Source organism: Rhamphochromis longiceps, linkage group LG16 (assembly GCF_057381845.1).
Source record: "Rhamphochromis longiceps isolate RC_006_pf linkage group LG16, R_longiceps_female_GT1.1, whole genome shotgun sequence".
Classification (NCBI taxonomy): domain Eukaryota; kingdom Metazoa; phylum Chordata; class Actinopteri; order Cichliformes; family Cichlidae; genus Rhamphochromis; species Rhamphochromis longiceps.
Genome location: NC_140572.1, coordinates 40,356,321 through 40,382,221, shown reverse-complemented (window position 1 = coordinate 40,382,221; position 25,901 = coordinate 40,356,321). Strand labels below are relative to the sequence as shown.

General features: G+C 41.5%; 1 protein-coding gene across 1 annotated transcript; it reads left to right on the top strand.

Annotated features, from left to right (window-relative positions):
• On the top strand, positions 1-25,901 carry arhgap15 (Rho GTPase activating protein 15). The gene is made up of 13 exons (XM_085384387.1): positions 1-101; positions 2,217-2,385; positions 2,455-2,526; positions 12,642-12,782; positions 12,879-12,968; positions 13,069-13,167; positions 13,326-13,455; positions 21,455-21,589; positions 21,957-22,055; positions 23,466-23,543; positions 23,940-24,074; positions 24,325-24,430; positions 24,806-25,901. The coding sequence occupies exons 1-13, from the start codon at positions 88-90 to the stop codon at positions 24,987-24,989; spliced, it is 1,452 nt and encodes a 483-aa protein (XP_085240513.1). The 5' UTR covers positions 1-87; the 3' UTR covers positions 24,990-25,901.

The following is a 25,901-nucleotide window of genomic DNA, read 5'->3' as shown; positions in this document are numbered from 1 at the left end:
GTTTGAAGAAACCACGTGATGCTTTTTACTTCCTCTGACAGTTAGGCCTCTCTGCGTCTCTTCTTTTGTGATCTGAGACATACAGAGATGGCGGGTACAAGGTGAGTTCATTTTAAATATGAAATCTCATTATTCTGTTGTCTCTGTGATTGGTTTGTTTTGGTGTGTGTCTGCAGGTCTCACCGCTGCGTTACTGGGGTTCACATTTGTTTACTTTCTGTAGGCCTCCGCTCACTTCTGGCTGAAATTTTAAAAAAAGGCCAATAATAATAGGAATAACCCTAAATGAGCATAAAGATTTCATTTGCTTAATTTTTTTAGACCAATCTCATCTGAAGTTATGGAAACATTGTAACAGTCTCTGATTCAGACTATGAGGTTATGATCGTAAGACTTCATGCATGACTGACGGTCCAGCTTCCGTTGTTTGGAGGGTTTCATTTTGTTTCCGGTTAATGAGGCTTCACTTCTCATCATGTCAGTTCTGAGACCTGATCATATTTTTAAGTGTGCTGTTTTTATGATGTGGTTTTATGTCACAGTCAGTTACTGAAACAGCTCAAACCCACAGAACTGCAGACACGAGGGATGATTCAAACATATGTCAACGTCATAAAAAACAAAATGATCAGAGTGTTTAATGTTTTTATTTGCATTTTCTAACACACTTACCAGACATTTCAACAATATATTTAAATGTAATATTGCACACTAAGAGTTCAGGAAGTACATACAAACCATCAGCTTCTTTCTATAGCCCCACATTCTCCAGCCCTACCCTCTTTTTTAAAATTATTTGATTAACCACATTTTAGGAGGAAGACCAAAGTGTTACGAGATGGTACTTTGACATTTTCTTGATACTGCTCAACCTCTGATGTACACCAAACTTTTCATTAAAACTGTTGAAAAAAGATGTGACTAGGGATTTCAAGAAATGCTGTTTTTTAATGTTGTTGATTGTTTTTCCATTGTATTCTCCAGGAAAAGTGTAAACTTCATCCTACTCTTTTCCAGCACACACATTGTGTGGACATAGAGATATACATGAAAACTTGATGTTTTTTAAGTTGTGCTTTTTCTTCTTTTCTCTTATTTCAGTTATATTTCCATGTTTGAAATAATCTCTCTCTCTCGCCCTCCCTCCCCCTTTGACTTTTGAGGGAATTGTTGTTGTGATTTGGCAGGATATAAATAAAAGACAATGGCTGTTTACACACCTGACACGTGGTAAAATTCTGTCACCAGAATCATGTGGCCTGGAAGTATCTGCATGACAGCAATAAGAACTACTTGAATTCTCCAGATACTAAGAAAAAGAGCTTCAATGCTTCCCTTATTAACGTCTTTAGAAGAGGAAAAATGCTGTTCTATAAAATACACCATCCAGCCATTCATGTAAACCAGCAACAGAACTGTAAATGTCAAGTAACAGTGTGTTTTACATTCCATGCCAAAAGCTGCCGACACTGCCAGTTTAAATACAACCGGACACACTCTTCTCTTATTCTAAGTCCTGGTTAATTTTCCTATCCAGCTTTCCTTATATTGTTTCCCACTTAGATCGAGGAAAACTGGTTAGAAAAGGAGAGAAGAGGTACTATTCAAACATACCCTCAGTCTTTTCAGCTCTGGTTTCCTTGCAGCTGGCTAGCAGAAAGGCAGACATTGTGTAACTAAAGTGAAGCAAACAGGAAAAAGTCAAACTGTCCTCAGATCCTTTTGTGGATGGAACTTCTGAATGTTCAGTCACTCAGTTTAAACAAACAGGAGGTGTAAACAGGTGAATAGACGCAGACAGAGCCATTTCAGTTAAGTTTAACTGATTCTAATATTACATATTTTATTAAATGTATTTTTATTTAATCATGGTTAATTTAACATTACGCATAATGGGTGTTTAAAAGCTACTTTTTCAATAAATTGTAAAATAAACTTTCAGTGGGGGGATACAAATTCTACAAAGTATTTCCCAAAGTACACAAATGAAAAGAATGAACAGTCTATGTACGTTTTTACCTGAGAAAATGGTTACCCATACTGCCTGGGGAAACATAATAGTCTTCATTATTTTAATGGGAAATAAAATGTAATATCATAATACATTTTCTCTAAAGTGGATTGTTTAAATGCATAGAAATATAAATTCACAGACATCATAACTAACTGTAAAGCTATGAAATGATAAAAATGATTGTTTTGTTTTTCATGTGCAGAATCACGAACCTGCAGAGTACCGTGAAACCAGGGATTCAGGCTCCACAGCGCAGCACAGCGACACAGGGAGCCGTGCAGATGCGCATTAAAAACTCTCCGAGCTCCGGAGACCGTCTGAGTCAGTCCAAGTCGATGGTGCTGCAGGAGACCGACCTTCCTCAGAAACCTGTACGTAAATCACAAAGAAGCACCAGCCTGCAGGAGACGCTTCTGTTTTAATGAACATGTCTTTTGCAGATCTCTCGACATCGCAGGAATCAGTCTCAGCACAATGTTGTGGTAGCAGGAGCTGCTACATTTGAACCTCTGGTAATTACAACCTATATAATCATTACATTCCTCCTGTTTTCGAAAAGTTCCTTCACAGATCCGGTTTAATCTCCTCTCTCCACATCTGACTCCCCCCACATTCACTCCTCTGTAAGATGATCTTACTTTGTCATTTTGCTTTTTATTTGCGATCCACAACAACTGATCCCAGTGCAGATTGGTCATCATTTATGAAAACACAAAAAATCTACTTCCCAATTAAATGAATGAATGTTTCAACAACAGCACAGTGGCGTACGAAACAGTGATTAGCACTGTTTCCTCACAGCAAGAAGGTCCTGAGTTTGATTCCACCACCAGTCTCTCTGCGTTAGCCCTGTGACAGACTGGTGACGTGTCCAGAGTGTAAGTATTTACAATACTTACAGTGTAATTTGTGCATCCTTTCTTCTTTATCATCATCTTTATTTAGAAAGCAAGTGCTGCACATTGGAACTAAATAATAAAAATTCATAACATATAAATAAGATCCAAATAAAAGAAAGTGAAATAGTTAATTAATTAATAATTAATTTAATTTTAAGAAAAACTAAGTCTCATTGAAGCCAAAAGCCAAAGAATAAAAATGGGTTTTAAGACATTGTGGTGGGGCGTGGTTCGTGTGGGGGAAGTTGACACACCTGAGCTCGATCTCAGGCATATTAAATGTGCCAGCCCAAATGGAAAAGATACAAACTTTATAAGATTAATATATATCTGTCTTGTGTGAAACTTGTATGAAAAAGCATACAAGAGTGAAAACAGATAAGATCCCTTGAAAAATTATATAAATGAAACTTGTATGTTTTGAATACTTACTAAAAAATTATATGAAAGTAATGAGAAAGTGGCCACTTTAATGAGTAAATCATGTAAGCCTTATATGATTCACTATATGAAGTAGGCCACATCTGATGCAAGTCTTTTGTAAGTTTTTACTATTTCTTTTCCATATGGGAGGACCTGAGGAAGTGTTTGTTTGTTTGGTTGGGTGGGTGTTAAGATAAGATAAGATAAGATAACCTTTATTAGTCCCACACGTGGGAAATTTGTTTTGTCACAGCAGGAAGTGGACAGTGCAAAAGTTATGACGCAAAAATTAGAATACAATAAGAATAAATACAGTACACAGCTGTACAGAATAGAATAAAATAATATACTATATACAGTAGAATAAAATAGAATAAAAATATACAATAAGATAAAAATAGAATACGAATGCTATATACAACTGAGTAAAAATACAACGATGCCAGAAAGGATTATTGCACTTAGTGTTATTGCACATGTGTGGATGTGTGTGTTTGTTCAGTTAAAGTCTTTGTTGTGGAGTCTGACAGCAGTGGGGAGGAAAGACCTGCGAAATCTCTCCGTCCCACACCGTGGGTGCCGCAGTCTCCCACTGAAGGAGCTGCTCAGTGCTGTCACAGTCTGCTGCATGGGGTGGGAGACGTTATGTGTGGGATGCAGCTGAAAAGCTGTGGCCGGGAGTTGTAGATGCAGCAACCAGGAATAAAAAGTGTGTAAAGAGTGAAAGTATGTGGTCGGGGCCGTCATTGCTGTCACAGACGTGTTTTAAAAGTGGACAGTGAAGGGCCCTGGCTGTATCCCAATTCAGGGTCTGCAGCCTTAAAGGCCGCATTTTAAGGCCGATTACGTCACAGCGACGCGACAAAGGCTGTCCCAATTTGAAGGCTGCTCGAAATGCAGCCTCAAATGCGTCCTTCATTTCCCTGAATTTTAAGGACGTGGCGGTGTAGACTTCATGGCCCAATATATCCCAGAATGCATAGCGCGGCGGTGGGTGTGGATAATTTTGCTGAAAAAAACGGCGGATGAGGGGCGCCTGAAGAGTAAACTTTAAGTAAGTACTGAATATTATGTCACTTATTTATGTGCAAATGTTTAATAATGAAGAACATTAAAACATTACTGTTGGCCACATGTCGGCAAAGTCATGTGACATTAGTGACGTTTGTACTAACTTGGTTTTAAAGCCTTTACTTTAAAATATACGCCGTTCAATAGCTGACCTTAATCTTACAGAGAATGACCAAAGCTCATGTAGAAACAAACAAACAAATGAACAAATGATTTTCTTCATTTCATTTCTGTCAAACAAAGCTGTATGAAACGTTTCCAGCTGTTAGTATCATGGTTGCTAGGCAACCTGGGTAGCGCAACGGAGGCTAGACCATCCCATTTCACAAGCCTCGCACTTCCGGCCTTAGCGGTCTTTAAGTACGCGGCCCTTGAGGATCGTTGAGACTGCGTACTTTAAGGCTGCAGACCCTGAATTGGGATACAGCCCCTCTCTAACATGGAAGGGCAAGTTATTCCATTATTTAGGAGCCATGATAGAAAAGGCCCCGCCCCCTGTGAGCTTCCTCCTGGATCTCAATACTTCCAGGAGCAGCTGGTCAGCTGACCTGAGAGACTGACAAGGTGTGCGTGGATGAAAAAGCTCAGAGAGGTAGTGAAAGAATTTAAAAACCAAACATGAGAATCTTAAAATGAACTCTAAAAGACACAGGCAGCCAATGCAGTGAGGCCAGGACAGGGGTTATATGCTCTCTTTTACGAGTTCCTGTTATGCAGTCATGCAGCGGCATGAACCAGCTGCAGACGTGAGAGCAACGACTGACTGACCTCCACATAAAGTGAGTTACAGTAGTTCAGACGGGATGAAATAAAAGCATGGATCACTGTTTTAAGGTGCTGCCTCGAAAGAAAAGATTTCACTCTTGCCAGTCGCCTTAAGTAATAAAACTGGACTTCACCACTGCTCTGATTTGGTTGTCCAATTTAAAACCACTGTCCAACTTAAAACCAAGGTCAGTAATTACAGGTTTAAAATAAACTTCCAGGGATCCAAAATCAACAGGAGGACTAACAGGCACCACTGGGTCCACACACCAACAATTCTGTTTTCTTGTACTTGAAATTTAAGTAGTTTAAAGCCAACCAAGCTTTAATGTCATCTAGACATGTCAAAACAAGTTTTATGGAGATGCTATCCTTCTGCTTTAGTGGCAAATAGATCTGGCATTCATCAGCATGTGCAATGAAAAGAGATCCCATGCCTTCTTAGGAAGATGGCACCAGCAGTATGCACGGCGACACGTCCGTCAACTCTGCTAGCTTTGCTTTGGCTTTCGCTAGCCTTATCCTTTTCTATTTGATCCTAAAATGCCCTCGCTCTGCGTGTGTACAATCGCCAGCTACTCTTAGAAATCAAAGCATCGTATGACCTGGCTCTTAAACAAACGGACACAGGAGATGATTATGGGCCTCCTCCACCACTTTTTGAGCCCTGTATTCCGGTTTATCTGTGCCAACACTCCTACACCACTTCCTGGAAGAAGCACCCGAGGAAACGAGGAAAGCGGGCTGGTACACTCATCAAAGTCCGAGCTCTTCTCCATGCTTCTCGTGGAACTACTGGACCAGCAGAGTGCATCTTTAGATGGATCCTGCCTGTTGTCCCTGGAGCTCCCATGACACTTGATCCCCCGCTCTCAGCATTCTATTTCCCTAAGCGGCCTCGGACCCGTGGATGCGGTGTGGACCACAGAAATCTTCGTACACTTAACCAAGCTGGAACATCTGATGTTAGGATCTACACACTCCAAATGGATTTACTAAATGTAAGATCATTAGCAAACAAGACGTTTGTATTAAACGACTTCCTAAATCAGAATCAGAATCAGAATCAGAATACTTTATTGATCCCTGGGGGAAATTATTTTTTGTTACAGTGCTCCATTTTAAACCAACATTAAGACAAGACAGACAATACGCTAACTAAGAATAGTACAATATATACATATATATACATACATACATACATAAGTCACTTATAAATAAATATTTGGAAAAGAAACATGTGTAGTTGTAGCAGCAAACAGTGTGTTAAGTGGATGCGTTGTACAGGGAGATGGCCACAGGCAGGAATGATTTCCTGTGTCGTTCAGTGGTGCTTTTCGGTAATCTCAGTCTCTCACTGAACGAGCTCCTGTGACTGACCAACATGTCATGGAGTGGGTGGGAGGTGTTATCCAACATTGTCTTTATCTTGGACAGCATCCGCCTCTCCGACACCACCTTGAGGGAGTCCAGCTCCATCCCCACAACATTGCTGGCCTTACGGATTAGTTTATTAAGTCTGTTGGCATCTGCGACCCTCAACCTGCTCCCCCAGCATGCAACAGCATAGAGGATCGCACTGGCCACCACAGACTCATAGAAAATCCTCAGCATTTTCTGGCAGATGTTGAAGGACCTCAGTCGCCTCAAAAAATAGAGACGACTCTGGCCCTTCCTGTAAAGTGCTGTGGTGTTTTTAGCCCAGTCCAGTTTATTGTCAATGTGTACTCCAAGGTATTTATAGTCCTCCACAATGTCAACACTGACCCCCTGGATTGAAACAGGGGTCAAGTGTTTCCTGGTCTTCCTGAAGTCCACGATCAGTTCCTTGGTCTTTGCCACGTTGAGCTGCAGATGATTCTGCTCACACCACGTGACAAAGGAGTCGACCACAGCCCGGTACTCTGTCTCATCATCCCTGCTGATGCATCCAACCACCGCAGAGTCATCAGAAAACTTCTGAAGATGGCAGGTCTCTGTGCAGTGGCTGAAGTCTGTGGTGTAGAGGGTGAAGAGGAAGGGGGAGAGGACAGTCCCCTGTGGTGCCCCTGTGTTGCTAATCACCTTGTCAGACACACACTGTGGGAGACGTACATATTGTGGTCTTCCTGTCAGGTAATCAACAATCCAGGACACCAGAGAAGCATCCACCTGCATCGCTGCTAACTTATCACCCAGGAGGGTCGGCCTGATGGTGTTGAAAGCACTGGAAAAGTCAAAAAACATGACCCTCACAGTGCTCGCCGGCTGGTCCAGATGGGTGTAGACACGATTGAGCAGGTAGATGATGGCGTCACAACAGTTGGACTTTCTGTTTCTGACAGAAACATGGCTTCAACCCGGTGAGTCTGGAGCTTTTTTGGAACTGGTTCCTCCTAATTTCTCATTCTTCACTCTCCCTCAGCCCTCTGGTAGGGGGGGAAGCTTAGCCACCATGTTCAACGCTCGATTTCACGATTTCATCAAATATTACAGCACGACTCATTTTCTAGTTTTGAACTCCAACTGTTTGAGTTACACCTACACTCTGCTGCGCCTTTGCTGTGTGCCCTCATATACCGTCCTCCATCTTAAAAAGGATTTTATCAAAGAGTTTTCAGGTTTTATGGCTGGAATCGTTCTTAAATTCGACAGTTTTTTCATCCTTGGTGATTTTAACATCCATGTCTGCTGTGACTCTAAACTTTTGGTCAAGGACTTTAAATATTATTGACTCTTTTAACTTGACCCAGTGGGTTACCGGTCCCATGCATGAAAAAGGTCATACACTGGACTTGGTGCTCTCCCACGGGCTGGATGTGTGCATCACGGAAATATCCAAGTTGCGCATCTCCGATTATCTTCCTGTGTTGTTCACTGTAACGCTGCGCTGCTCTTAATGCTCTGACAGCGCCCGCTTTTTCTGCTGCCTTTATGGATTCTGGAATAATGAACTCCAACTGTAAGAGTGTTGAGGACCTTTCGGACATTCTTCATTCTACCTGCACTGATATTTTGGACTCGATTGCTCCATTGACAAGATTCTATCGATTAGGGCTCTTGTCTCGTCGTCTGCTGCTTGAGATCATTGTCTTTCTCCTATGTGCTCAGCTGTCCTAGAGCAGTTTGATCCCGTCTCCCTTAATGACTTGACTGCGGTAGTTAGTAACTAGGGCTGGGTATCGTCACTGATTTCTAGAATCGATTCGATTCCAATTCACAAGGTCCCGAATTGATTCGATCCACGATTCGATTCAATTCGATTCGATTAAAATCTGGGAAATTTTGCCTGAGACAGTCAGAAATATTATAATTCAGATCAGTACATTTACATATTTTTGTATCTATAAAAAGGAAGCTGACACTTTCCAGACTTTATCAAAGGTGTGAGCGTCACAGCAGAGGCCTTTGTGTCAAAGTAGCTGAAGATAAAACACAGAAAAACATGAAGGTGATTTTCCTGGCCTGGATTTTATTAAAATATTCCACAGTACATCAAAAACGAAAGAAAACCATTAATCAACATATGAACATTACCTCTGAAGTTACAGCGGTTTTATTACAGACACAGCTGAGCGTTTTGCATTTTGCAAAATTTTAAAAAGTTTATATTTGTTCAGAAGCCTGTTGAACAGCAGAAATTAGGTTTTCTTTTCAGAAGTAAGTAAAAGGGGAAAAAAAACAGCGGCCGACAGCCTGTAAACAACGGTAGACTTGTTTGTAACAAGCAAGCAAATAATGCAGAAAACAGATTTTTAGATGGAAAACTGTTCTTGAAGTACAGACAGACAGAGAGAGAGAGAGACAGACAGACAGACAGACAGACAGACAGACAGACAGACAGACAGACAGAGAACAGCAAAAGTCAGAGTGAATTCATGACAATGTTTATGTGAAGCTAGTTTGGATCTTTTGCTGCTGGTTTGGTCAATAATGTTTGAAGAGAGATAAAACCAACAGCTTTAGAATCACCGCAAAAAGGGCGTGAACACAAAGCGCGGACATCAGAATCAGCGAGCTGTCGGCTTTCAGCCCCAACCCTGTCCGTGCCGTTGGGTGAGAAAGTCACATCTCACTGATTCTGATCTGTCGGCGGGTCCGAGCTTTGTGTTTACATCTTTGTGCAGAATCCGTGTTCCTGCTCTCATTTACTGTTTTAGCTGTTTGGTGGTTCTTGAAATTTTGTGAGATTTCACCAGAGATTCTGGCGTTTCGGGCAAAATAAATTAATATAAAAAAATAGATTCAGGATTTTAATAAATCGATATCACGTTATCCAAGCCTGAATTGATTTTAATCGATAAATCAATTATCAAAACCCACCCCTATTAGTAACCTAAGATCATCACACTGCCCCTCCGTCTCCCTCCAAGCTTCCTTAAAAGCACTTTTAATACACTTTTAATGTTGGGCCTTTTATCCTGAGATTAATTAATACGTCCCTTGCTACAGGCTGCGTCCCATCATGCTTTAAACAAGCTGTAGTTCAGCCTCTTCTTAAAAAAAACAAAACCTGGACCCAACTGTTCTGTCCAACTACAGGCCTATCTCAAAGCTTCCTTTTCTATCTAAAGTCTTGGAAAAAGTGGTCTACCTACAGTTGCAGGCCCACCTTGATTTTAATATGATCTCTGAAAAATTTCAATCTGGTTTTAAATCACTACATAGCACTGAGACGGCACTTTTAAGGATTTTTAACGATGTTCTTTTAACTCTGGACTCTGGCAGCCCTGCTGCCCTTTTATTGTTGGACTTGTCAGCAGCTTTTGACACGGTCGACCATGACATCCTGTTATCACGGCTAGAATTTCATGCTGGCCTAAAAGGATCTGCCCTCCAGTGGTTTCGGTCCTATTTGTCAGAAAGGTCTTTTCATGTCAATATGGGCCCCCACAACTCCAAAATAGCCCCTCTTAAATACGGTGTACTTCAAGGCTCTATTTTGGGTCCTGCCCTGTTCGCACTCTATTTGTTGCCATTGGGCTCCATCTTCTCACGGTACAGCATTTCATTTCACTGTTTTGCTGATGATTTGCAGATTTATCTACCTTTAAAAGCAGGGTCAGACCATCCCCAGCTCTTATTACGCTGACGATTTCAAACAGTGGTTGTTATTAAATTTTTTAAAGCTAAATGAAAGTAAAACTGAGGTTGTCATTTTTGGCAACTTTAATCATATCGACAGCACTCTGGGCACCCTTTCCTCGTATTGTAAAACACATGTAAAAAACCTCGGTGTCTACATTGATGGTTCTTTTAAATTCAATAAGCAGGTAAGTGCAGTAGTTCAGTCCTGCTTTTTTCAGTTAAGACAGCTGGCCAAGGTAAAGCCATACCTCCCGGCTAACGTCTTTGAGCGTGTTATTCACCTTTTCCTTACTTGCAGATGAGACTACTGCAATTCATTGTGTTATGGTCTAGATCAGGCCTCCATCCATCGTCTTCAGATGGTCCAAAATGCAGCTGCTCGCCTGCTAACTGGTACCAAACGGAGAGAGCATATAACCCCAGTTTTAGCTTCTTTACACTGGCTTCCTGTCTCGTACAGGATCCAATTTAAACTTTTACTTTTTGTTTTTAAGACACTTAATGCCCGAGCCCTTCCTTACCTCCTTATGCTCCAGGAAAAACCACGAGGTCTAGCTCAAAATTAATGCTGTCCATCCCACAGACTTATCTCAAAGCTCATGGTGATAGATCCTTCTCTGTGGCAGGTCCCAGACTTTGGAATAGTCTCCCCTTAAATATTAGATCTGCACAAACACTTGAGCAATTTAAATCATTACTAAAGACACATTTCTATGCCCTGGCTTTTAACACACTATGACCCAAGCATTTTGCTGTTATTTGAATTAGTCTTAGTTATTGTTTTAATTCTTTTGTTTTTTTATTGTTATTATTGTACTACATTGTTGCTTTTTAATACCATTTTTATATTGTTAAGCACTTTGTGCAGCATCGGCTGTTTGAAATGTGCTATATAAATAAATTTGACCTTGACCTTCTAAGGATGGAGCCCTGTGGGACGCTGCATGACAGAGGAGCAGAAGATGATTCAGAACTGAGAAGGCTGGTGGAGACAATTGGTTTAGGTCTTATTTGGCCAAGAGAACTAAGTGCAGAGCCACCAATACCCACTACATCATTTAATCAAGAATTAGACTATTGTGGTCTACGGTGTCAAAAACAGCAGCTAGGTCAAGCAAGACCAGAACGAATCACATACCATTAAAAAACCCTTAATGCAGATTCTGTGCTATGAAGGGTTTTAAAACCTGATTGAAAAAACCTCAAGGATGCCATTATCATCTAGAAAATATTGAAGTTGACTAAAAACTGTTTTCTCTAAAACCTTGGAAAGTAAAGGCAGCTTGGAAATAGGCCTATAATTGGCCACGACTGTGTGATCAAGGCCAGGTTTCTTAAGCAGTGGCTGCACTACTGCATGTTTGAAATTTGCAGGAACCATACAAGAAGACAGACTGCTGTTAATAATGTCAAGGACATACTGTCCTATACTAGGAGAAATGTCTTTAAAAATAAAAAATTGTGGAGGAAAAGGATCCCGTGGGGAACCTGTGAGCTTAATATGGTGCACCACATCCTCTAAAGTGGAGAGCGTCACAAGCTCAAACTGAGTAAAAACAGCAGTGCAAGGGACAGAGAAAGAGGGGTCAGAGTCAGGAGCTGTGATCAGAGCCCTGGTGGTGACAAAAAAAAACAAAAAAACAAAAACAAAAAACAACAACCCCTCAGAAAATTATTGCAAATATCAGGAGAAATTTCCAAACAGACATTCAGTGGAGTATTAGGAACAGAGTCAGTGGTGTTAAATAACACACATGGGTTAGGACTGTTGGAAGAAATGATATTTTCAAAATATGCCCTTTTTTGTCTCTTTGACAGTTTTCTGGTAGCGATGTCAGCAGTCTTTGAAAATTTGAAATGATACATGCAGTTTTTCCTTTCTCCATCTGGGTTCTGCTGGGTGACGTTCCCTCTTGACAGCGTGAGCGCTGTCATTAAACCAAGGCGCAGGTTTAGCCCGAGGCTGTCTGGGTTTTAATGGAGCCCCACAGAGTCAGAGAAATTCCTCTTGCATCCAGATGGCTATCCAAATCTGACATGCAGATTTGGATAGCCATCTGGATGGAACTACTGGTGAGGCCAGGAACGTTCAAAGCTTTGAAGTGGCTTGTTCTGATCCCCACAAGTGAGTCTGATTATCGGTGTCTACAGAGAGTTCACTGACATCTTGGTTTGGTTGACATATGGATTAAATATGCATGTCAGTTCATTCAGATTAGTTTTTCACAAGTAAACATGGCTAACCTTTAGAGTTACTGTTTATTTTAAAATAGATTTGATGTAAAGTCCCATGTTCAGTTTGTCTTTCTGGGTTTCTGATGATTCTCCCCCCCCCCCGCTCTCGACAGCATATGTATAAAACGTCTGAACACTTCCTTAATTTCCCTTTTGTGTGCTTCCAGGTGGATTTGAAAGGTGAAATCATGAATATGGCTAAAATTTCAGACAGTGGTAAGAAGCAGAGGAAGAACTGGTCTTCAGTGTGGACTGTGCTCACCTCAGACCAGTTAATGTTTTATAAAGACAAACAGGAAACTGGACTGGTATAAAAATCTTTCATCACTACTGTCAGTGTATCTCTACTTATATTTATCATGTCTAACTTGTGTGACCCATCACATTACTGTCTTTGCGCTTAGAAACCAGGAGGTAAGGCAGATGTGCTTCAGCTGTGTGGAGCATTCATTGAGTGGAATACTGAGAAATCAAGCAGGAAAAATGTCTTCCAGGTGAACACTTAATTGCTGCTGATGGCTTATTCTCTCTGGTTATTTAAAATAGATGGTACAGAAATGAACTGGTTTTTTTGGTTGTTTTTACCTGTTCTAGATTAAAACAAGCACAGGAAGTGAGTACCTTGTCCAGACTGACAGTTACTCCACTGCCAGCAAATGGTACGACGCCATCAAAAAGACCGTCGACTCTTCAGTAAGAAGTCACCACCCTTTAAAATCATCATCACTATATTCCTTGTTCATTAATTATAAATTATTTCTGTGCATTTTGTGAATTTCTTTTCAAAAAGACAAATTGATCACTTATCAAACTAATCTTCCTGAGATTGCTTGTACCTCTTTTCTGCTCAGACTAAAGAAGGTTTTCCTCTGCGGAGATCAAACAGTACAGACTACCTGCCCAGACACAGCTCCCTACCTGGATATGGCTCTGCTTCTCCTGGTGTCAAACAACGTAACCCAATACACCGACGATCTATCAGTGAGTCTGAGGAATAATGATTTGTATTTATACAAAGCAGCAGTGAGCAGCTAAAGCCACAGAAACCATTAGTGTGTAAAACATGATTCACATCTAAATTATCATGACTGCTCCATAACTGCTGGAGGTGGAAAGCAGCTGTGCAACTCCTAAAAAAAGTTAAGGTAATAATGTCACGCGGGCGGAAACTGACTCAGGCGCAGACCAGCTGAACTAGAATTACAGTCACAAGTGTATTTACAAACACACTATGTGAAATTATAAACAGTGTATGGGGGCAGGGACTTTCATTGGTCCAAGGGAAAAAGCGAAGCACACTCTGCTCGTTCGCTCCTCTCGCATTTGTCATTAGCACTCTCACCTACTCCACGCCACGCTGCCAGGGAAACAGATCTAGGGATAAGGACAAGTCCAGGAGTCTATGCACAGGAGAACCGTGGTTAGAATAAACTGAAAAATCACACAAGAAACAGATTATCAGAGCTGTACTGACGAGAATAACTCAACAATCCAGCAAAGACGCCTTCTTTGCTGGATGACAAATACAGTCCTTGGACCAGTCAATATGGGGTTTATGTGTATTTAGCCATGGATAACCGAGAACGAAGGATACAAGCATCATCAAACAGAAAGGAACTAATCTTTTCAACATGGTTGCAGGAAGAGGAGATCTGAATGGCCTGCAAGTGATGATACCCATCGTCACTTGCAGGCCAATATAAACCTGACACTAACACTGGAGTCTAGGTAGGGAGACGTCCTCAATCGTGCCCACCAGCATTCCTACTGCTACTGACGGACAAAATCTTTCGGCCACGTGGGACAGGTGTCTGCATAGTGTCCTTATCTGCCACAATAAAAACACTGACCAGCCAGATGTCATTTCCTGCAGTCTGAGAGCAAAAGTCGGGCCTGGCCAAGCTGCGTGGTCTGCTCTTCCTCCTCTGCTGGCTCGTCTCTTCCTGGCCTTCGTTCCCAGGGATCAGCCCCTCATGGATCTATCAGGACTGGAGACCTGTTTACCATATACCTGCATGTTGTCATCAATCCTAACAGTCATGGAAATCACAGCATCCTACTCACTGGAGTTGAATGCTACCGTGCAGTGACTTCTCTTCATAGTGAAAATACAACTTACAGCTCTATCTCTGTACAATGGTGCTCAGCTATCTCCACATGTTCCCGTAAATCTCCTGGGAGACTTTCACCTTGACGAGCTGGATTACTGACTGTGTTCCTCAACAATACAGTGTCAGCTACTGTGTTAAGTAGAGAGCCACTGACAAGGCTGATCAGCATCAGGATAGCATGATTAGTCAGGAGGGGTGGCCAACTCCAAGGCGGGAAACTCTTCAGGCCTGGTGTTGCACCAAAACACAAACACCACCATATGCACACAAACATGCACAGACCAGGGCCCTGTTCTTCGTACCTCGCTAAGTAAGTTAGCTGGATTAGATTGTTGACGATTTCGCGTGATAAGATAAGATAAGATAAGATAACTCTTTATTGTCATTGCACAGTCATACATAGTACAGTAGTACAATGAAATTGGAAAAACTGTCCTACGTCGGCACTACATATAACACAACACGACACGATATGACACATCACAACGTAACAAACAACACAACACAGTATATTAACTTAGTATAAAAAAGAAGAATAAGTGTATGTGTATTGCACACTGTTATTATTGCACATTAATTATTATTGCACCTTGTTATAAATATAAATATTATTGTTATCGTTTTAAACATTGTTACCTCCCCCTAAAAAGTCCAGGGAGGTATCCAGTCAGGTCAGCTATTTACATTGATCAGGGCTATTGCCCTGTTGTAAAAGCTGTCCTTGAGTCTATTTGTTCGGGACCTCAGCAGCCTGAACCTCCTGCCAGACGGCAGCAGCTTAAACACCCGGTGTCCTGGGTGTGTGCAGTCCCGTAGGATGCTGCGTGCCCTCTTGAGACAGCGAGTGCTGTACAGGTCCTTCAGGGAGGGAAGAGGATGTCCAATGATTTTTTGGGCCATGTTGATGACCCTCTGGAGTGCCTTTCTGTGTGCTGTGGTGCAGCTGGAGAACCACACACCGATGCAATATGTCAGCACACTTTCAATGGAGCAGCGGTAGAAGACGGTCAGCAGCTCCTTCTTCAGGTCCATTTTTCTGAGGATTCTCAGAAAGTGGAGACGCTGTTGGGCCTTCTTTAAGACCGCAGAGGTGTTAGAGCTCCATTGGAGGTCTGTGTCTATGTGCACACCCAGAAACTTGAAACTGGAGACCCTTTCCACGCACTCCCCGTTGATGCTGACAGGCTGCAGCTCGGACTTCCTCCTTCTGAAGTCAACTACCAGTTCTTTTGTTTTGGTGGTATTGAGGTCCAGGTTGTTGTCTGCACACCAATCTGACAGCCTCTGAACTTCAGCTCTGTATGCAGTCTCATCTCCCCCTGAGATGAGCCCCACCACAGTGGTATCATCTGCAAACTTGATGACTGTGTTGTCTGGGTGGGAACTAACACAGTCATGTGTGTACAGAGTGTACAGTAGGGGACTCAGTACACAGCCTTGTGGAGAGCCGGTGTTGAGGCTGAGGGCTGAGGAAAGATGAGGCCCCACTCTAACTCTCTGTACACGGTCTGAGAGGAAGTCTCTGATCCAGCGGCAGGTGGTGGAAGGAAGTCCAATTTCCAGCAGTTTATCTATTAGTCTGTCCGGGAGTATCGTATTGAAAGCAGAGCTAAAGTCAACAAAGAGCAGCCTGGCGTAACGGCCCTGCACTTCCAGGTGAGAGATGGTGGTGTGGAGCGTTGTAGCAATGGCATCTTCAGTTGATCTGTTAGCTCTGTATGCAAACTGGAGCGGGTCGAGTGTGGGTGGCAGGCAGGACATGATGTGACGTCGGACCAGTTTCTCAAAGCACTTCATTATAACAGGTGTTAGAGCAACTGGTCGGTAGTCGTTGAGGCTGCTAATGTTAGTACGCTTTGGCAGTGGGACAATTGTGGCTGACTTTAGGCACGGCGGGATGCAGGACTGGGACAGTGAAGTGTTGAAGATCTTAGTGAAGACCCCAGCCAGCTGGTCTGCACACTCTTTTAGGACCTTTGCGGTTACCCCATCTGGTCCGGTGGCCTTCCTGGGGTTCACTGCCCTCAGTGTGCGCCTCACCTCATATTCCTGCACTATGAGGCTTGGGCTGCTGCTGTCCGATGTTTTTGCTGCTGCTGCCTCTGGTCCCTTCACCTCAAAGCGTGCGAAGAAGTGGTTCAGCTCCTCTGCATGCTCCGCGTTACCCTCAGTCAACGTGGTATTGCCAGGTTTGTAGTTGGTTAAGTGCTGAACTCCCTGCCATACCTGTCGTGAGTTGTTGGTGGTGAAGTGGTCTTCGATCCTTCTCTTGTACGCTGCCTTGGCCTCTCTGATGCCTCTTTTCAACTGAGATCTGGCTGCACTGTACTGCATACCATCACCGGATCTAAAAGCGGCGTCACGTTGCTTCAGCAGGACCTGGACCTCTTTAGTCATCCAGGGTTTCTGGTTGGAATACACCCGGAGACGTTTGTCCACAGTGACACTGTTGACACAGAAGTTAATATATGAGAGCACTGATGTTGTGTGCTCTTCAAGGTCCTGATGTTCGAACACGCTCCAGTCCGTGTTTTCAAAACAGTCCTGCAGCTGATGTGATGCACCTTCTGGCCAGGTTTTCACAGTTTTTGTGACTGGGGGGGCTCTTCTCCTAATGGGAGTGTATGCAGGGATCAACAGCATGGACATGTGGTCTGACAAACCTAGATGTGGTAGAGGGGTTGCTCTGTAGCCTTTTTGGATGTTGCTGTAGGCTTTATCCAATGTGTTTTTCCCCCTCGTTGCACATTTAATATGCTGTTCAAATCTGGGGAATACTGACCTTAAATCAGCATGGTTGAAGTCCCCAGCTATAATGTGCACTGCGTTTGGATGGGAGTTCTGCTGGTTGCTTATTGTCTTGTGCAGCTCCTCCATGGCAGAGTTAGCATTAGCATCGGGTGGTACATACACGGCCATTACCATGACAACAGTAAACTCGCGAGGTATGTAGACGGGTCTGCACTTCACAGTCAAGTATTCCAAATCCGGGGAACAGTGGCTGTCTACAGTCTTTGTGTTTTTGCACCAGCTGTCATTGGTGTAGATGCATAAACCCCCTCCTTTGATCTTACCGGAGTGGCCGTTCCTGTCGTGACGGTGAACCGTGCGGCCTGCTAGCTCAATAGCCGAGTCCGGAATTGATGGCTGCAGCCAAGTCTCTGTGAGTAATATTATGCTGCTGTCCCGTACACACTTATTGACTGCAATTTGTAATCTCAGTTCGTCGATTTTGTTGGTTATGGACCTGACGTTGGAGAGGAAAATACTCGGAAGCGGTGGCTTAAATGGCTGTTTCTTTAGCCGAGCTAGTGGACCCGCCCTGCAGCCACGCTTTTGCCTCCTTTGTTTACGTTTCCTCTTTGTCTTGCCGCTGGGAAGAACCAACCACGGAGACCCTGGAGCTCTTATTATGTCCTCCGGAATGCTGTGAAAGTGGTGGTAGTCCGATGTAATGCTCCTTGCACAGCGTAATCCCAAACTCAAAAGGTCCTGACGACTGTAGGTGGACTCTACTCGATGTATAATGATCCTGGATCGTTCGGTTCCCCGAAGCTCATCCGGGACTTGCTGTCATAGCAACAGAGCCGTAAGCGTAAACCTGCTCGGGAGCAGGTTTACTTTATGTAAACAGGATTAGATCGCGGCCACGCAGGTATGTCCGCTTCATTTATACGAAAGCAACAGCGATATTCCACCACTGTTTCACCATAAATAAATATTATCAATGTAACTGAAGATAATGCAGCACCTGATCCTTTTATTGATGTCACACAGATACATACAGGTCATTTCCTAAAAAAGGGAAATGTACTATTAACATTCTATTACATGTATGTGATTATTACAGATGTAATTCATATTTCAGAGTAGTAATTGTAAATTACTTCGTGTAATCAAGATGAGAGACCACGGCTATAAAAGCGAAGGTGGATTTGGGAAGTCTGTCGCAGCCATGTCCTGTCCGTATACGCGACCAACCCATTGCGGAAGGTGCAAGATTGATAAGGAGAGTCCTCAGAATTCAGCGTATATTGCGGGATAGACAGGATCCTTTAGCTCAGCGCGACAGTGTGCTCATTGAGAGATATCGATATTCCCGTGAGGGTATTATTTAGTTAACCAACTTGTTGACGAGGGGGTGCAGGACCACCACCTGTCTTTTTTTCCTCTGCCCTTTTCTTGGTTGCTGTTATGAACAAACTAACAGAGTATTACAGGCCAGTATTACCTTGCCAAGAGACGAAAAGCAATCTAAGAGATAAATATTACCATTCTGTAGAACACTCCTGTATTCCACTTTTACTTGTTCCCATGTTCTTGTGGGTCCTGTTGTGACTCTAATGTGAAAGGGGATATAATATAACATATTATAATATAATATAATGCCATATGATATTGGACAATATAGTGTCATATGATAGATCTACCCTACCGCCTACTGGTGTTGGCCAGAGGGGCCGATGGCGCGATATGGCAGCCTGGCTACAACCGTAGCTGCCTCCACCAGTGTGTGAATGTGGGAGTGAATGAATAGTGGTATCGTACAGCGCTTTGAGTGCCTTGGAAAGCGCTATATAAACCGAATCCATTATTATTATTATTATTATTAAATTACCTACGAGTTTGATTTGTCAGCAACTTTCTGCCAGCCCTCTCTCCTTGCTTTTGCAGCCTTTGCAGTGTTCCCTTGCGTTTTAATTAAACTCTGAAACTCCTGAAATCCCGCACTCATGAGTTCTTGCTCTGCTGCCGGAAAATACCGTGCACGCCCCTTCGACATTTTCGCCGACCAATCAGAGGGTTGCCGATCAATGTTTCTACTATCGATGCGTAGCCCCTTTTACGACACCCAGTGATGTCACATTACTGCGTCCAGCTATACTAATCGTCAACAGCAGGTGTGTTCGGGGAACCGGATTAGCGAGCTCACGGTTAGCGCGATGGTTTGGTCTTGGATGTGTCATGTGATCTTGGATGTAGTGAGCGACGTACGAAGAACAGGCCCCCGGAGTAGAAAACACAAATCCAAATACAACACAGACATGGCAGGTCGACCAGCGAGGAATGGCAGACCGTGACAGAAAAAGACTCTAAATGAATATCAATGGTACTAAAAGTAGCTGTAGATAATGTTACATCTGTGTGATGATTATGGGTCATTTTGTCTCTAATGGTTAAAATGTTATTTGTGAAGAAGTGGCTACAGTGCTGAAGAGAAACCTTCAGTTCTTATTTCTTATTTCTCCAGGCTAACTGATGATCCTCTAAATTTGCAACACACCATTTTCTCTCCAGCTTACGAGTCATCTGCTTTAGGCTACGTGTTTGAGAATTATACCACGGAGTCAGGTACTTCTGATTTGAGGCCTTAGTTTTCACAGGAGCTACAGTATCCAGAGTTGTATGTGGTGAGGAGGTAAAATTATTAACAAGATAATCGACCTCTGTTGGAGCAGCGTTCAGATAGCTGCTCTGCTCTGTGTTGGTACAGGGCATTGAAGATGATAACAGTGGGTGGATTATATTCTTAAACTTAGTTACAGCGCTTTCAGAAAGACATCTACTGTGATAAAGTCTACTCTCCACCGCTGTGTAATCAATTATTGTAAATGTAAATGTTATCAGGAAATGATCAGACAGGAGAGGGTTTTCAGGAAACACTGTTAAATGTTCAGTTTCTATGCCATATGTTAAAACAAGATCTAGAGTGTGATTAAAGTGGTGGGTGGGTTCTTTTACATTTTGAGAGAAGCCACTTGAGTCTAATAACAGATTAAATGCCATGTTGAGGCTGTCATTTTTAGCATCTACATGGATGTTAAAATCACCCACAATAATTATTTTATCTGAGCTGAGCACTAAATCAGATAAAAAAAAGTCTGAGAAATCAGACAGAAACTCTGTGTAAGGCCCAGGTGGACGATAGATGATAACAAGTAAGACTGGTTTCTGAGTTTTACAGCTGGGGTGGACGAGGCGAAGCATCAGGCTTTCAAATGAATTAAAAGTCTGTCTGGGTCTTTGGTTGATTAGTAACCATATCATCAGAATATGGGTGATGAGAGACATCATTTAAAGTTAATATTGAGAAACATTATTCTGAACATTATTCCACCATAGTTTTTTGCAGATTGGTGAACCTCTGCCTTTTTTCACTTCTGAGAGCTCCTGTTGTGCCTAAACTGTACAAAGATTGGCTACAATCGTTTTGCATCCATTAAAACACTGTTGTGATTGGATACAATTACCCTGATTAGCTGCAAATTGTTCCTGCAGCTGTTTCTTTTTAGTACCACTTACTTATCCAGCTTTTTTTTGATCTGTCCCAACCCATATGGAAAAGATATATATAAATCTTATAAAGTTTTTATCTGTCTTGTATGAAACTTGTATGAAAAGCATACAAGAGTGAAAACACATATAAGATTCCTTGAAAAATTATATAATGAAACTTGTATGTTTTGTATACTTACTAAAAAAAATATATGAAAGTAATGAGAAAGTGGCCACTTTCATGAGTAAATCATGTAAGCCTTATATGATTTATATATGATTTACTCATGAAAGTAGCCACTTTCATGAGTAAATCATATATGTTTTTACTATTTCTTTTCCATATGGGAAGAGCTGATGTTTTGCTGCCATCTAATTCAAAATGAGCGCATGTGTGTGTTTTCTGTTCTATTGTGAGTAAAATATGGGTTTATAAGATTTGAAAATAATTAATTTCTGTTTTTTTAATCCCTAACCCTTTTACATTCAATTCAACTTAATTGAATCCTGTTTTATTTACACAGCACCAAATCACAACAACACTTGTTTTACATAGTATCTCAAAGCTGTACCTCAACCTGTTTCTTTTGTAGACATGTTTGGCAGCTCAAAGCTGAAGCACAGCGCCTCAGATAGCGCAGACAAGAATGGAGTGAAAAACCGGCTGAAGAAATTCATCATCAGACGTCCATCCATGAAGACTCTACAGGAGAAAGGCCTGATAAAAGGTTTCTGCTTGTTTTGCTTCAGCCTTTTTTCTGAAGCCTTGTTTTCCAGTCGTGTTTTTATGCTTGCTTCCTTTCCTTTAGAAATGTCTTTTTTAAAAATTAAAACTTAACTAACAGTTTGGATAAATTTTGTTTCAACAGCATTGCTGGCAGACTAGAGAGGTTTAAGAAATAAAATAACATCGTGTTTTTATATACAGTGTTACCTTTGCAGAAGTTTTACAGGTTCGGTTTTACAACCTAACCCTGGCCCTAACACAAGCTTAAAATGATTTTTGTGAGTGAACTGGCTTTCAAAATGTGCTTAATCTAATAATTAAGTTAACAAAAATTCTAATTGATCAAATTGTTATAACATCTGTCTCAGATCGAGTGTTTGGCTGCCATCTGTCGAGTCTCTGTGAGCGTGAAGGGACCACGGTACCAAAGTTTGTTCGGATCTGTGTGGACGCCGTTGAGAAACGAGGTACGTTTACTGATACTGAAACTCAGACATGACTGTGCAAGATATGGACACCCACTCTCCCACCCATTCCTTGACATCCTTGCCAGTCACAGGAGCACGTTCAGTGAGAGACTGAGATTATCCATAATGCACCAATGAACGACACAGGAAATCATTGCTGCCCGTGGCCATCTACAGTACACAGTACAATAGTTACACCCCGTTGCACATGCTTTACAGTAAAATAATAACTAACAAAGTTTTACAGGTCAGAGTAAAACGTCAATCATATATATTTCACCTCTGCAATATTCTGGATATTTACAACTGAGCTACTTATATATTAGAGTTATTTCTTGTATTTTGTAAACTTTGTAATATATTGTATTATTTAGTTCAGTCTGTTACCGTTATTGTGTGTGTGTAACTGTGACCACATGATTTCTTTTGGCATTATTCTGATTCTAAACACAGGTACAGTGGTATGAAAAAGTGTTTGCCCTCTTCTTGAGTTCCATCTGGAAATTAAGAAGACTCAGATTCATGCTGACCAATGCATGAGCCAGAGTCAAGTTTCTGTATCTCTATGAAAGTTAAAAAGTACTTCTGCATGGAATTGTTGTATAAAGAATGTGCTGCCATCTGTTTGTGACCTCAAACTGAAGTGCACGTGGGTTCTGCAGCAGAACACAGCAGCAAGTCCTCCTCCGAGTGGCTTAAGAAAAACAAAATGAAGAATTTGGAGTGGCCCAGTCAAAGTCCTGACCTGAACCCAGAGTTTATAAAGCCAGTTCATGCTCAAATAACCTCGGATGTGCTAAAATTCCTCCACAGAGCTGTAGAAGATTCATTGCTAGTTATCACAATTGCAATTAGGCTGCTAACGATGGACCAACCAGTTATTAGGTTTAGGGCACTGTGGTGGGGTGTGGTCTGTGGTGCTGCTGCAGGAGATCACGCCTTGCTGGTTATGCGGACTGCTGTAATGCTGTTGTTGTTGGTGATGTGTGTGGCTGGCAGCTTTAGAGCTGCAGTCGTGTGTTTGTGACAACAACCGTGAGAATGCGAAATAAAGAGATGCTTATAAGCATAAAAATGTCGTCAGGTCTGCCATGGATCATTTACAGGGGCAATCAGTTTTCGTAGGTTTGGACTTTTCCCCTTGATAATAAACACCTTCATTGAGAAACTGCATTTTGTGTTTACTTGTGTTATCTTTGTCTATTTAAAATTTTTTGATAATCCGAACCATTTAAGTGTGACAAACATATGAAAAATTCAGGAAGGGGGAAAACACTGTATGTTTAGTTTCTGTTTCCTGAAAGCTAAAGCTGTTTGAGTACAATTAACTAGCAACGAGTAGTACATATGGATCTATTGAATGAGCTCAGACTTAAATTAAGGTTTTTAATAAAGTGTATCTCTTTGCAGGTCTGGAAGCTGACGGGATCTACAGAGTCAGTGGAAACCTGGCCACAATCCAGAAACTTCGCTTCCTCGTCGATGAAGGTCAACTAAACAATAGCTTTTACAGTAGCTGTAAAGTAGTTAATTTCCCTTTCATTTATGAAAATGGGTTATAATTAATCAGCGTAAGTCTTACATTGCCCTGACAAAGCTAGGGGATTAAAACAAAGAGTCAAACAATGCAGGTTACAAAATGAAACAGAATTTTATTAAGAAATTAAACCTCGATACACAGCTAAGCAACTAAGTCAGTCAACCAAACCCATCAAAATAGTGCTTGTGGCATGGCCTTACACCAATAATTTATATCAAAATGTATTAAATCCTCCTAAGTAGACTCTGAAGTTAAAAACCAATACATATAAAATGGTAAAACAATGTGCTCTGACCTCTTCTCATAAAATCCTGCTCAGTAATATTTCCATGGTTGTCCCACAGAGGAGGACCTGGACCTGGAACACAGTCAGTGGGAGGATGTCCACGTCGTCACCGGAGCCCTCAAAATGTTTTTCCGTGAACTGCCGGAGCCACTGTTTCCATTTAGGTTTTTCCAGCCTTTTGTGGAGGCCATCAGTGAGTAAAACCTGCCTTTGTTATAAATCTTCAGTTTGTGATGACTTCATAAAATGGTTCTTTTATTTCTGTAATCTCTGCTGCTCTTGGTCAAGTCACTTTAAGAATGAGACTTGTATTTAGACAGAATCTCCAGACTGCTTGAACAAGACTTTTCTCTCTCCCCCCCCCCCCCCCAAGTTTAAAAACGTTTCAACTTCAATTAGAAATCTAAAGGTTAAACTAATGCTGCTGTCATTTGTTTTAACAGAGATCAAAGAACCCAAACAAAAAGTTCAGGCTGTGAAGAAACTGATACAGCAGCTGCCCAAACCCAACCATGACACCATGAAGCTTCTCTTCAGCCACCTGCACAAGTAATCCAACACACACCTGAACCTCACCTGTTAGGAGCATTTACAGTGTTCAGGTGGAATACTGTGGAATAAACCACTGCACATATTACTTTACAAACAAGTGATAATTCTTACATTCCTGTCCATATATTTGGCTTGTATCTTATGTTTCTTGTATTTTGCACACCGCTGTTGCTTGTGAAGCTTGCACACAAGAATTTCACTCACATGTGCTGTGTCAATAAAAGTGATTTGATTTGATGTTCACACAATCAGAAAGGCACCATCAGAAAGGGTCGTATTTATAAACTCAGGATGGGTAGCACATAGTACACTGTTTGATGCTTTGTTAGCTAATTTAAAGGACATGTTAACGTTTGCATTTTCCTTTTGCAGAGTTCTGGCCTTTTCCAGGAAGAACCTGATGTCCACTCAGGGCATCGGAATCGTGTTCGGTCCAACGCTGATGTGGCCTGAACTGGACGCCGGAAACATGGCGGTCAACATGGTGTATCAGAATCAGATTGTGGAGTTCATTCTCACTGAAAGCCAAGAAATCTTCAACTTGGACGGGAAGTAAAAGGTGCTGAGCGGGACCAAATCAGCTGATGGACTCACGTTTACAGATATTAGAAGCCATGTCTGGTTTGGGCCGGGATGTAAAAACTGGAATTTTCAGAAGATATTTTGTCAGAGTTTATATTGCATTAGCACAAATCTATAATTAAATGTTTTGACCCTTTTACCTCTGCCACAATCGGTGTTGTTTTCAAATACAAAAATATACAGTACTCCAATAAATAATTCTAATGATTTTCTGTATATAACCTACCACTGAATATTTAAAACATATCCTAGTGTCATTATAAAATTCAGCTGCATTATCACAAAATTAGCCTGCAGAGCAAACATGTATGAAACATGAATCTTAGTAATGTTTTTTTTATTTCAAATATAGCATTCACACTACTCAAGGCTTCACATGAACATCTCAAACAAACCCTGTCATATTATTGGTAAAATATTGCTGAAGATTATTTTAAAGTTATTGAATGATGGTGAGTAAATAAGATGATTTGTATGATTAGTGTGTTTGTTTCTAGACAGTCTTGCAGTATAAATATTGACTAAAAAGAAACAATAGAGCCTGAAGTCAACATAAACATCCAACTTTAGTGAGAACTGACGCATTTAAAAAATCTACAGCAGAAAACAGAAAACAAACTGGATTCAGACAATAATTTGTGTGTCAAAAGTTAAAATGAGTGAATATAACGGAAAATATGTTCATGTGTGAATAATTCAGTCCAGAAAGGGTTAATCTGTCAGCACAAAGAGTTTGATGTGTGTTTGTGAGTTTGACAGTTAATCAATGAATTCTGCCAGGAGGTACTGAACCGATTAAAGTTTTTAAAGGTTCTCTCTTGTGGTCTGAACACATCAGACTACAGCGACAAAAATTTATTTAATAAGAATAGTAAAAGAGGTGATT

Coding starts and splice junctions, on each gene's coding strand:
- arhgap15 (XM_085384387.1), top strand. Junction 12,783..12,878: donor ACAAACAGGAAACTGGACTG/GTATAAAAATCT, acceptor CTTTGCGCTTAG/AAACCAGGAGGTAAGGCAGA. Junction 13,168..13,325: donor AAAAGACCGTCGACTCTTCA/GTAAGAAGTCAC, acceptor TTTTCTGCTCAG/ACTAAAGAAGGTTTTCCTCT.